General features: G+C 37.8%; 1 protein-coding gene across 1 annotated transcript in view; it reads left to right on the forward strand.

Annotated features, from left to right (window-relative positions):
* The first annotated feature begins 4,375 nt into the window (after nucleotides 1–4,375).
* LOC138698935 (cilia- and flagella-associated protein 58-like) overlaps nucleotides 4,376–12,559 on the forward strand; it is a 37,284-nt gene continuing 29,100 nt past the window's right edge. The window contains exons 1-3 of the mRNA XM_069825134.1: nucleotides 4,376–5,210; nucleotides 6,671–6,800; nucleotides 11,868–12,063. Of these exons, the coding sequence (XP_069681235.1) occupies nucleotides 4,376–5,210; nucleotides 6,671–6,800; nucleotides 11,868–12,063 (1,161 nt within the window). The remainder of the gene's footprint in view (nucleotides 5,211–6,670; nucleotides 6,801–11,867; nucleotides 12,064–12,559) is intronic.

Consider the following 12,559-nt stretch of genomic DNA (forward strand, 5'->3'; position numbering starts at 1 on the left):
TTCGGAAATGTATAACAATCAGATCCTCTGAAGTTGCTTAGGAAATACGCAACAATCAGATACTGTGAAGTTACTTAGGAAACGTACAACAGTCAGATACTGTGAAGTTACTTAGGAAACGTACAACAGTCAGATCATGTGAAGTTACTTAGGAAACGTACAACACTCACATTGTGTGAAGTTACTTAGGAAACACATAAGTTAGTCAGTGAGATTTGATTGGATTGTGTAAAAGTGAAACCGAATGAGATACATAAGTTATTGTGAATAGATTTGATTTTATATAAAAGCAAAGGAGGTATACAAGTTAATTATTGAGAGTTGATTGAGTTATGTAAAAGTGAAACCAAACGAGATACATAAGTTAGTGTGAATAGATTGGACTTTATATAAAAGCAAAGGAGACATACAAGTTAGTCATTTGAGAGTTCATCGGATCGTGTACAACTGAAACCAAAGGAGACAGATATAAGTTTGTCAGTGTAAGTTGATTGGATTGTGTATAAGTGAAAGCAAAGGAGACATATAAGTTAGACAGATGAAGAAAAGGTGATTAAGGAATAAGTGAGTAAAACAATCATTAGGTAGAAAGCAGTGACGGCTGATTGGCTGAGGCAAGTGACCCCGGGCCTCACTGCTTTACTACCTTAAACTCAAAATTTTGTGTTATTTAGTCGTATGTAACATATTATATTAGTTATTTGAATGAAACGTATGGAGTTGTAGAAGTAGAAAACTTAGTGATGTGTACAGACCTGTCTTGCAGGAAAATTTGTTCCTGAGGCACGAAATGTTTTGGCCAGGTTTGGCTTCTGCATTTCGTATATTTCCACGGGTTTTAAGGTTTCACTTCATCAGCTGAAATTGAGGCACATTTCTTGTGGCCTCTTGGCCTAGTAGGTATTCACCCAACCGACAGCCTTCACTTCTCCCATTCAGAACCCTGTCTTTTGTCAATGCCAGTGTCAAGGATGGGATGGGGTGAGAATAACAGTGGAATCATTGTGTGGTCCAGTGTGATTACCGGTATGTGTTTCGGGAAAATAGAAATCAAAATCAAAATAATGATGCTAATTGTAATAAATTCATTACTAGGAGTGTCCTTTTCGAGAGGAAAATAATATTGAAAGAAGGCAAGTTTTAAATTAAGACAGACCTACGCCATCATTAACAATTTTTCGGAAAGATAATTTTAAGATACGAGCTTTCAATGCATCCTGGTATGGATGTAGTAATGTGGTGTGAAATAAATTTTTCTGTTGGCCGTGCTTGTTGCTGTAAAAAAAAAAAAACTAAAAAACAGCGTGGCTTATAGACAGTTTCAGTGACCTTCTTCAGCGGAGCATAATATTCATTGCTTTATAAATATGAACAGTTACTGAAACATATTCACAGCATAGCAACTTATTTGCTGAGTGACATATTATTTTTCATTAATGATAATAATAATAATAATAATAATAATAATAATAATAATAATAATAATAATAATAATAATAATAACAATATCAATCATAATATCAATCATAATAAAATATCACCAATAATAAACATTTTGTACGGAAGCCAGCCTACTTAAACTAGTTGCATCAGACCTCACCGAGAATTCTATCACCAGTCACTACTGTAGGAAGTGAAGTGGAATAAGAGTGTATTAGGTGCAACTGCCATTCTGCATGAGCCCCTAATTGGCAATTAAACAGCGGCAGTGGCAGAATTTTTAATTTCTGGAAAGACATCTAGAAGGTCGGCAAAATATGATCATGATAGGCAACCATGTTTTTTTTTGGCCTGCACCACTGAAATAGTCTTTGGTAAAGCAGATGCTTCCTGTAGTAAAATATATTAGTGCTTATTACCTATAATTTTCATTTTCGAGATAAAGTTAAATGCTAGAGGAGATCTAACAAATTAAAATTAAGTGAAATACATTAAAATAAAATAAATTGAATTAAGTACATAAATAAGCAAGTAACTAAATAAATAAGTGAATAAGTAAATGAATAAAGAAATGAATAAATAAAATAAATTGCATTAAGTAAAGAAATAAGCAAGTAACTAAATAAATAAGTGAATGATAAGTAAATGAATAAAGAAATGAATAAATAAATGAGTAAGTCATTAAATAAATAAGTTAATAATAAATACGCAAATAAAATAAATAAGTAAATGATAAGTAAGTGAATAAAGAAATTAATAAAATAAACAGATAAATAAATCCGTGATGCAACAACCCATGAGGGGACGAGGCAGGCTGCTGGCCTCAAGTCCACATGCCTCAGAAAATGTGAACGTTCATCCAACAGAATGGAGATAAAGTATGGTTAGCACGTTGATTCCCTCAGCCATTATAGCTGGTTTCCATAACTGGATTTTTCTATCTATCCTATCTCCACTAATTCATCACAATGTTGGGTGAGCACTGGTCCCATACACTGACCAAAATTGCATGACAAAATTCCTTCCCCATGAGAATTTGATCAAGAACTCATCCTGTAACATGAGTCCAGACTTGATGCCTTAGAACAGTATTTCTTAACCTTTTTGATGGTGCTGCCCCTCTTTTCATTACTTTAGTGCAGCTCCCTGGCTAAGGTGCAGAGTAGAATGTAGAACATAGTAATGCAAAATTTGGTATCAATTTGAAAAGAAAACAGTTTAACTACTGTATATTTTTATTTAACACTAAATAGAAGTTTAAATTATTATTATTATTATTATTATTATTATTATTATTATTATTATTATTATTATTATTATTATTACTATTACTACTACTACTACTACTACTACCGGTACTACTACTATTACTACTACTACTACTAACTTACTACTTTTTCAGTTAGACCATAATGCCATGACACAGAATGTGAGCTAAACATGTTACTAATTGAAGAAATTAGTGAATTGTGTGGAAAATGTCTGAAACAAGTTTTAGTTATACTTTCAATACAGGGCTCCTACAAAAGACCTTTCCAGTTTCGAACATATGTAATTTACGTTCTATGAATCTGAGGTGCATGAAAATTGTACCAATGGAAAGAGAAACTCGAAAAGTTTAGTTCCTTACCTTAAAGATGTTCAATGTGTCCCTCCTTGGTATTACGCACACATCAAGCCTATAGTCAAGTCCAAGTGGGTATGCGGACTTTCCGACCCCCAGATTCTGAGGTTATGTCTGTTCACCTTATCAGACATGTGAAAAGTGGCGGATAAACTCCAGAACACGGACTGCACCCTTTCCCTCTTACTTCAAAATTCCAACCTTGTGCAAACAAAATAAATTATTGGCACTGAAAAGTGCCTTTTCGTAAATCTGATCTCTTTAGTATTTTAAGACATAATTTGGTAGGTGCAATCTGTGTTCTAAAATTTTCCCACTTTTTGAGTTTCTTTTTCCATTAGTGCTATTTTCATGAACCACAGATTCATAGAACGTAAATTACATGTTTTCTAAACCAGACATGTCTTTTGTAGGAGCCCTGTATTCAACGAACAACAGTCTAGCAGAGAGCAGAAGGCTGGCATAGCTGGGATGAAGGATAACACGCCACCAAGAGGCTCGGTTAGAGGCTCAGCTGCCATGACCCCGGGAGTCTCAACCGCCACGCCCCTGGGAGTCTTAGGCGCCAAGTCCACTGGAGACTCAACCACCACGCCAACAGGGGTCTCAACCGCCACGCCCCCAGGAGTCTCAGGCGCCAAGTCCACTGCAGACTCAACCGCCACGCCAACAGGGGTCTCAACCGCCACGCCCCCAGGAGTCTCAGGCGCCAAGTCCACTGCAGACTCAACCACCACGCCAACAGGGGTCTCAACCGCCACGCCCCCAGGAGTCTCAGGCGCCAAGTCCACTGCAGACTCAACCGCCACGCCAACAGGGGTCTCAACCGCCACGCCCCCAGGAGTCTCAGGCGCCAAGTCCACTGCAGACTCAACCGCCATGCCAACAGGGGTCTCAACCGCCACGCCCCCAGGAGTCTCAGGCGCCAAGTCCACTGGAGACTCAACCACCACGCCAACAGGGGTCTCAACCGCCACGCCCCCAGGAGTCTCAGGCGCCAAGTCCACTGCAGACTCAACCGCCACGCCAACAGGGGTCTCAACCGCCACGCCCCCAGGAGTCTCAGGCGCCAAGTCCACTGCAGACTCAACCGCCACGCCAACAGGGGTCTCAACCGCCACGCCCCCAGGAGTCTCAGGCGCCAAGTCCACTGCAGACTCAACCGCCACGCCAACAGGGGTCTCAACCACCACGCCCCCAGGAGTCTCAGGCGCCAAGTCCACTGCAGACTCGACCGCCACGCCAACAGGGGTCTCAACCGCCACGCCCCCAGGAGTCTCAGGCGCCAAGTCCACTGCAGACTCAACCGCCATGCCAACAGGGGTCTCAACCGCCACGCCCCCAGGAGTCTCAGGCGCCAAGTCCACTGCAGACTCAACCGCCACGCCAACAGGGGTCTCAACCGCCACGCCCCCAGGAGTCTCAGGCGCCAAGTCCACTGCAGACTCAACCGCCACGCCAACAGGGGTCTCAACCGCCACGCCCCCAGGAGTCTCAGGCGCCAAGTCCACTGCAGACTCAACCGCCACGCCAACAGGGGTCTCAACCGCCACGCCCCCAGGAGTCTCAGGCGCCAAGTCCACTGCAGACTCAACCGCCACGCCAACAGGGGTCTCAACCGCCACGCCCCCAGGAGTCTCAGGCGCCAAGTCCACTGCAGACTCAACCGCCACGCCAACAGGGGTCTCAACCGCCACGCCCCCAGGAGTCTCAGGCGCCAAGTCCACTGGAGACTCAACCACCACGCCAACAGGGGTCTCAACCGCCACGCCCCCAGGAGTCTCAGGCGCCAAGTCCACTGCAGACTCAACCACCACGCCAACAGGGGTCTCAACCGCCACGCCCCCAGGAGTCTCAGGCGCCAAGTCCACTGCAGACTCAACCGCCACGCCAACAGGAGTCTCAACTGCCACGCCCCCAGGAGTCTCATCTGTCAAGCCCGCAGTAGTCTCAGCTGCCAAGCCCACGGAATCAGAAAATCAACGTGGAATTCTGGAGAAAGAAACCAAAAAATTTAAAGCAGCCATTGTTCAATTAGAAAAAGATGTGGATGAAGCCAAGTGTCAGGCAGAGAATTACAGAAATATCTGTCGCACCCTACAGAGAGAAAGAAAGATCTTGAACAAATACATCCTTAAAGCGAAAGGTAGATATCATCAGTACACAATTTGTAATGGGTTACAGATAAATGCACCAAGCAGACATTTAATTCTCACAGAGTAGCGTCACTTCAATAGAGTGAACGTATTAATATTAGAATATTACCCATCCATTCATTCTAACTTCGACACAGCCCTAGTATTATGTAGTTTGAATTCCTTTTAAAGATCGAGATCTGAAGCTGTTTGTACATGATCAGATTTTTCTTCCAATTAAATAATTTACACGGAAACTGATCAAAGATTGATCAGTACTGAAAAATATTTGCCATAGACTGTTTCGTATTGCTAAAGATTTGATAAGATTTTAAAATATGTGCTTCAAATTCATTGTAACCTCTGTAGGCCTATCTACTGAATACTCTATTACAGCATAAATATGTAAATCCTTTGGAGAATTACTAAGCTTTAGAATACAATATTTACCCTAAAACAAAGAATATTAGTATATTACGATTGCATATTTTTTTAAACAAAATATTTATGATTAGTATTTGCCCCACTTTGAGAGAGAGAAACAGAGATTAAGGGTTTTTGAGAATAAGGTGCTTAGGAAAATATTTGGGGCTAAGAGGGATGAAGTTACATGAGAATGAAGAAAGTTACACAGCGCAGAACTGCATGCATTTTATTCTTCACCTGTCATAATTAGGAATACTAAATCCGGACGTTTGAGATGAGCAAGGTATGTAGCACCTATGGGCGAATTTAGAAGTGTATATAAAGTGTTAATAGGGAGGCCGAGACATAGGTGGGAGAATAATATTAAAATGAATTTGAGGGAGGTGGGATATGATGATAGAGACTGGATTAATCTCGCTCACAATAGGGACCGATGGTGGGCTTATGTGAGGGCAGCAATGAACCTTTGGGTTCTTTAAAAGCCAGTAAGTGAGTAAGAATTTGCCCAGGTTAAAGGTTATATTCTTCTTTATTGAATAAAATACATGTATTGGTATTTAATTCGAGATATCTAGCATGCAATTTCCTCATTCATTATTTTTCATTTTGTTGTGGTATTCCACAGAACTCTCGGCATACAGACGTGGGTTTAATTTGTATAATTGAATTAACTCGCAGACAACTTTTCTCTACCAGGACATCACTTTTTTTCGAATCCCATGGTCACGTCTTTCTAAGAATTGTCAAGTCTTCGATCGATTAGAACATGTTCTTATATGTTTTTCAAGACAATCAAAGTTAAGTATTGAAAGCTTCTTTGTCTATGCGAAGTTGCTTAAACTCAGTAATCTTTAACTGTGAAAGGTTTATATCTTACATTTCTTTTATATTTGAATGAAAAGTGTAATCGAAAAAAACATGATGTATATATTTTGTGGAACAATATTAATAACATCGCCATGTTCTTTGTTTTCTTTTCTGGCATACTAACTTGTAACCTTACGAGTTTTCATTTTTTCGTAATATTTCACTTTTCTTATTTCAGAGGAAGCTCATGAACAGCAAACCCTGCAAGATCAAGCGAGGAAAACGTTAGAAAACGAAATTGAAAACCTTAAGTCCGAAATAGTGAAGCAGCGAAAGACTACATCAAACCTTGAGAAGGAGAGAGACAGGTGACAAAAATACAGTAGAATCCCGATTATCCGTCACCCTATTAACCGATTGCTGGATTAACCGTCTGTGTTTCTCTCGCTTTTTTTGCTGCAGAAATATATGAAGTATTGCACATTGTATTAGCACGTTATTTTTTTTCTAGACAGGGTTATTACAAGTCTTTTCCCTTACAAGTATGGTCTATTGTTCGAATTGTCGTACTGTATAACTTCTATATGAAATATTTTCTACGGGTATCAAACGAGCACTCACTGTGCTAAGAATCGAAAAAAAAAAGTGTAAATAATTGAGTGGTTGGAGAAAGATAAACCGTGGCTCATCTCGCATCAGAATCCGAGATTGGAGTGTAGAAAGTACGTAAATCTACAACACGAGATCTCCAATGCTGAAATCTTTCCACAGACAGCCATTACAAAGGTTTCCTTGCCCCTTAAAAACCCGTCGTTGATAGTCAGACTTCAATTAGTGAACTTCTGATCCACTATCTAGCATATTAAATGCAACACCGGCAAAACTACGAAAGTGTAAATATTGTTCACTAAATTTACGATAATCTTTTATGATAGATAGGTAGGTAGGTAGATAGGTAGATAGATAGATAGATAGATAGATAGATAGATAGATAGATAGATAGATAGATAGATAGATAGATAGATAGATAGATAGATAGATAGATAGATAGATAGATAGATGGATGGATGGATGGATGGATGGATGGATGGATGGATGGATGGATGGATGGATGGATGGATGGATGGATGGATGGATAGATAGATATTTATTAGCCTTAGGAAATACAGTACGGATTATCCGATTTTTTCGATTAACTGTTCAGCCCACCCCCTTCATTACCACGGATAATAGAGGTTCTACCTACTGTAGTCTATTTGGTAGAGAAAATATGCTCATTGATGGATTTAAAAGCATCTAGTTGTTTCTTCACCTGCCTTAACTATTAAATGCTACAGTTAAAAGTAGGCCTATGTTTTTTTAACATTCCATTATGATTTTGAAGCTAGTGAAGTACCCGACAGCTAGTCTATAATGTAGTGTACTCATGTATTCATATTCTGCATTTTCAAGGAATGTTTGTAGAATTTAATTTAATATATTTTATAGCAAAAATAGAATAATAAGAAGCATTAATTGGTAACAGCAAGCCGAAGGTGAGGTGAATTCTAACAATTATAATCATCGTAACAAACAAATCTTATTTTCTACTGAAACAAATTCAGTAACAGCCAAGTAGCTCAGTGCCTGCATACTGAACTACTGAATGAGGGGATCCAGGTTTCAAGCAACAAGGGGTTTTTCTGTGGGTACTCCAGTTCCCCTATGACATCCCAACAGTTTCTCTATTATCATTCATTCATCACAAATGAATCTGTCGGAGCTGAAAGGCATTAAGTCAGTTTTTGCGACTTTTCAGGAGAGACAGAAAACATTATATCGTGAAGAAAACGAAGTAAATTTGTTGAATGTTTATGTTAAGCTGTACGATAATTCCCTAGTCTATGTGTGCCACAATAGAAATACAAATTCAATTCTTCATATACATTAAAAAGATTATTTAGAAAAATTGACTTAATGCTTTTCAGCGTCATGGTTGCTACTTACACTTCATAAATACGTTACATATTTAAATATTACATAATATTTTAGTTATATTTATTTGTAACATAAATATCACCTACATTCAATGAAAATATTGTTATAAATTACAACTTTTCTTAATATATAGCAAAATACAAACTAAGTAGAGTAAAGAAGACTGAAAAACTTAGTCACTTATGACTCATGTTACACTGATACATTGATATCACAAGGCTGCAGGTCCATACCTGTGGAGTAATGGTTAGCACATCTGACCGCGAAACCAGGTGACCCAGGCTCGAATCCCAGTCAGGTCAAGTTACATGGTTGAGGTTTTTTCTGGGGTTTTCCCTCAACCCAATATGAGCAAATGCTGGGTAACTATCGGTGCTGGACCCCAGACTCATTTCACCAACATTATCACCTTCATTTCACTCAGACGCAGAATAACCTGAAATCTTGATATAGTGTCATAAAATAATCTACTAAAACAAACAAGGACGCGGAATTGGCGAGAATTGGAAAACAGCAGTTCAGCTGCTTGGTCAACTTCGCATGGTGTGACATGGCACTGAAAGGCAGGAAGTCAATGACTTAATGCTTTCCTCGTCCATTAACGTTACAATAGCAACAGTTTCTTCTACAAGAAGAAGGCTGACTTAATTGTTTCTTGTGCCAATTGATAGGTTTTGCTTAAATAGTTCATAATGCTAAATAAAAAAGTCCAATTTTGACTTAATGCCTTTCAACTCTGACCAATTGAAATGTAATGTGGATCCGTCATCTGTGGTGCATTGTGGATAGTCACTAATAAACTAAGTGCTGTACGCCTCTCAGCACTAGTGACATCTATGAGCATGCTTGTAGAGTCGGGGTGAATAATGGCAAGTTAAGGGCCCTCCTGCCATTAATTATTCTTGTTTTAGTTGTTGTTGTTTTCTGAACTTTCTTGAAACATAGGGTTCTTGAATATGTTCATACTCGTGAGGGTCCTAATAAGGTTGGATTTGTTGGTATTTTGCAGCCTTTTAGACATGTTATTAAGCTTTCTACTAAGGAACAGACTTTCCCTTTCTTATCTAATTATTTATGTTATTATTTTGCTCCCATTCTTAGATTGTTTTTGGCTCTATTAGTTTGGTTTGTAATGCCTTATTTTACTGGTTTAATTTCTTTTGAGATGGGTTTATTATTTTTTCTTCATTGCACTAGTTTGGGGGATATACTGTTATGATTGCTGGAAGATCATCTAATTCAAATTATGCATTGTTAGGTGGATTAACTGCTGTTGCTCAGACAATTTCTTATAAGGTTAGATTGGCTTTAATTTAATTATCTTTTGTATTTCTATTTGGTAGTTATAATTTAATGAAATTTTATGATTTTCAGATTTATAAATGAATGATTCTTTTTACTTTCCTTTTGAGTTTGCTGAGGGTGAGTCTGATTTGTTTTCGGGATTTAATGTTGAGTATAGAAGAGGAGGATAATAATAATAATAATAATAATAATAATAATAATAATAATAATAATAATAATAATACCCTGTCCTCCAGAGTGGGCGTTATGCGGCGGGCCAGTAGCTCGCCCATGTAAAAAATATAAGTACTAAAAACGCCAAAGGAAAAATAAATGTCTTTGGCGTGGAACGGGATAAACCCCAATCCTTGGAAAGGCAGAAGAAGGCGAATAATAATAATAATAATAATAATAATAATAATAATAATAATAATAATAATAATAATCTGTGGTGCTAAGCCCGTGAAAGGCCTAGACCGACCGAGCTGCTGGCCTCACGCCCACATGCCGAAGCAGAGGTGGACGATCATCCAACCAGAATGACGGTATCGTGTGGTTAGCACAATGATACCCCCAGCCGTTATAGCTGGCTTTCGCAATCGGATTTCACTACCTATCGTAGCTCCCGAAGTGCATCACGATGCTGGGTGGGCACCAGTCCCACACACTGGCTGAAATTTCATGGTTCATATTGGGTCGAGGGAAACCCCCTAAAAACCTCAACCAGGTAACTTGCTCCGACCAGGAATCAAACCCGGGCCACCTAGTTTCGCGGCCAGACACACTAACTGTTACTCCACAGGTGTGGACTAGAAGAAGAGGATTTACTTTAATTTTTTGGCTGTATATGCTAGTATGTTGTTTATGAGTATATTATTTTGTATTATTTTTTTGGATGGTAATGTTAATTCTATATATTTTTTATTTTTTTTATTTTAAGCTTTCTTTTATATTTATTTGAGTTCAGGAAACAATATTGCAATTATAAGGTAAATTAATGTATTTGGATTGAAAGGGATTTTTGCCTTTATCATTAAATTATATATTACTTTCCTTAGGAATTAGGATTTATATATTTTTATTATTAGTTTAAGTGTATTAATTTAAGCAAAATTAATAGAAGATTTGAACTTATTTCTTATGCTTTCAAGACATATACTTTTCTTTAAACCTTTTTAACTTTATCTTTTTATATTGTCTCAATTTTTTGTTACTGTGGGATTTATAATAATATTAGGAGTATAATACTGTTAGAATTTGTCCAATAATGATATAAAACTCTTCTACTGGTCGTGTGTCAATTCATGTTAATAAAATTACAATTATCTTTATTGATGAGAATAAAAAAATCATAAAACTTTCTTAGTTGACATGTTAAAAGTGTTATAATTTTAAAGAGGTTATATACCTTATGACAGATGGGTCCTGTTTCGACACTGGTGAGGTGTCATTTTCAATGTTTTTGCAACTACTGCTGTTCCAGCTGATCTTGATTTACGCATTGTATTCTTCACCTGACATAATTAGGAACATTAAATTCAGGGGTTTGAAATGGGAAGGGCATGTAGCACGTATGGGCGAATCCAGAAATGCATATAGAGTGTTAGTTGGGAGGACGGAGACAAAAAGACCTCTGGGGAGGCCGAGACGTAGATGGGAAGATAATATTAAAATGGATTTGAGGGAAGTGGGATATGATGGTAGAGACTGGATTAATCTTGCTCAGGATAGGGATCAATGGCGGGCTTATGTGAGGTTGGCAATGAACCTCCGAGTTCCTTAAAAGCCAGTAAGTAAGTAAGTAACGATAAAGTTAAGGGTGCTGCTGTTGGGGATGGGGGGGGAGGGATTAAAAAATACACACGAGTACAAGTTCTTAAAATTCGAGATATAAAATTTACATTTGGTACTATTGTGTAATTGTGAGAAGGTATGCATCACATGCAAAACGCTGTTTATTTCATGCTGATGTAAGTAGAGAAATTCAACTTTAAATCAAGTAAACATATCATTATCATATCAAGTTTTATTTTGAGAGTTTCTTTTTAGAATGTTCAGTATACTATTTTGTAGCAGTAAAATGATTTCTTATTGTGAATTTTTCTTAACTAAATTTTGATGTAAACGGTTCTGGTATTCCAAATATTAAGTTCACCATTTCATATCTGTTATAGATACGTACTTGAAAATAAGGAATTGTCAAATAAACTTGGAGAGACTTCCCATAAAGTGAAACTAAAAGAAGAAGCAATTTTTGACTATGAAAAGAAATTAATAGAGGCAGAAAAGAAGTTTCGACTACAACAAAACAGCTTTGAAGCAGTTGATAGAGGTCGGCGTGCTTTCAGCAAGCAATTGATTGAGGCTGAGGTGAGATACAAATACCTACCTGTACCTTTTACTGTGAAAAAATATTAAAAAATACTCATTTGTTTTCAGTAAAGGAGTTGGTAGAATTCGTGATCAGTGTTTCATTCGCCTGATTTATATTCACAAATCTCAAAATAACTGTGCTTCAGTTAGTTACAGAGGTATTTAGGGTAGACAGAGTTAAAAAAAAAGACATTACGGTATTATGTAATATCAGTGATGCCTAAACTATGTGTGGAATACATAAAATGTTGCCAACTTTAAGATTACCGGTATGTACAAATTATGTATAAATACATAATACATTTCTGCGTTTTAAATGTGTGTTTGATTCCTACATGTTTCACTATGTTTATTTCGTTATATTCCATAGCTGTCACCTGAGAACATCAAACAGCAATAACACTGAAGACATTCCTCTGTGTTGCTACCACAAAGTCACCTATATCTGGTGTACAAAGAGTTCTGAAATATTTTCATAATTCTGTCATCTTTT

This window comes from Periplaneta americana, chromosome 4 (assembly GCF_040183065.1).
Source record: "Periplaneta americana isolate PAMFEO1 chromosome 4, P.americana_PAMFEO1_priV1, whole genome shotgun sequence".
NCBI classification, from domain to species: domain Eukaryota; kingdom Metazoa; phylum Arthropoda; class Insecta; order Blattodea; family Blattidae; genus Periplaneta; species Periplaneta americana.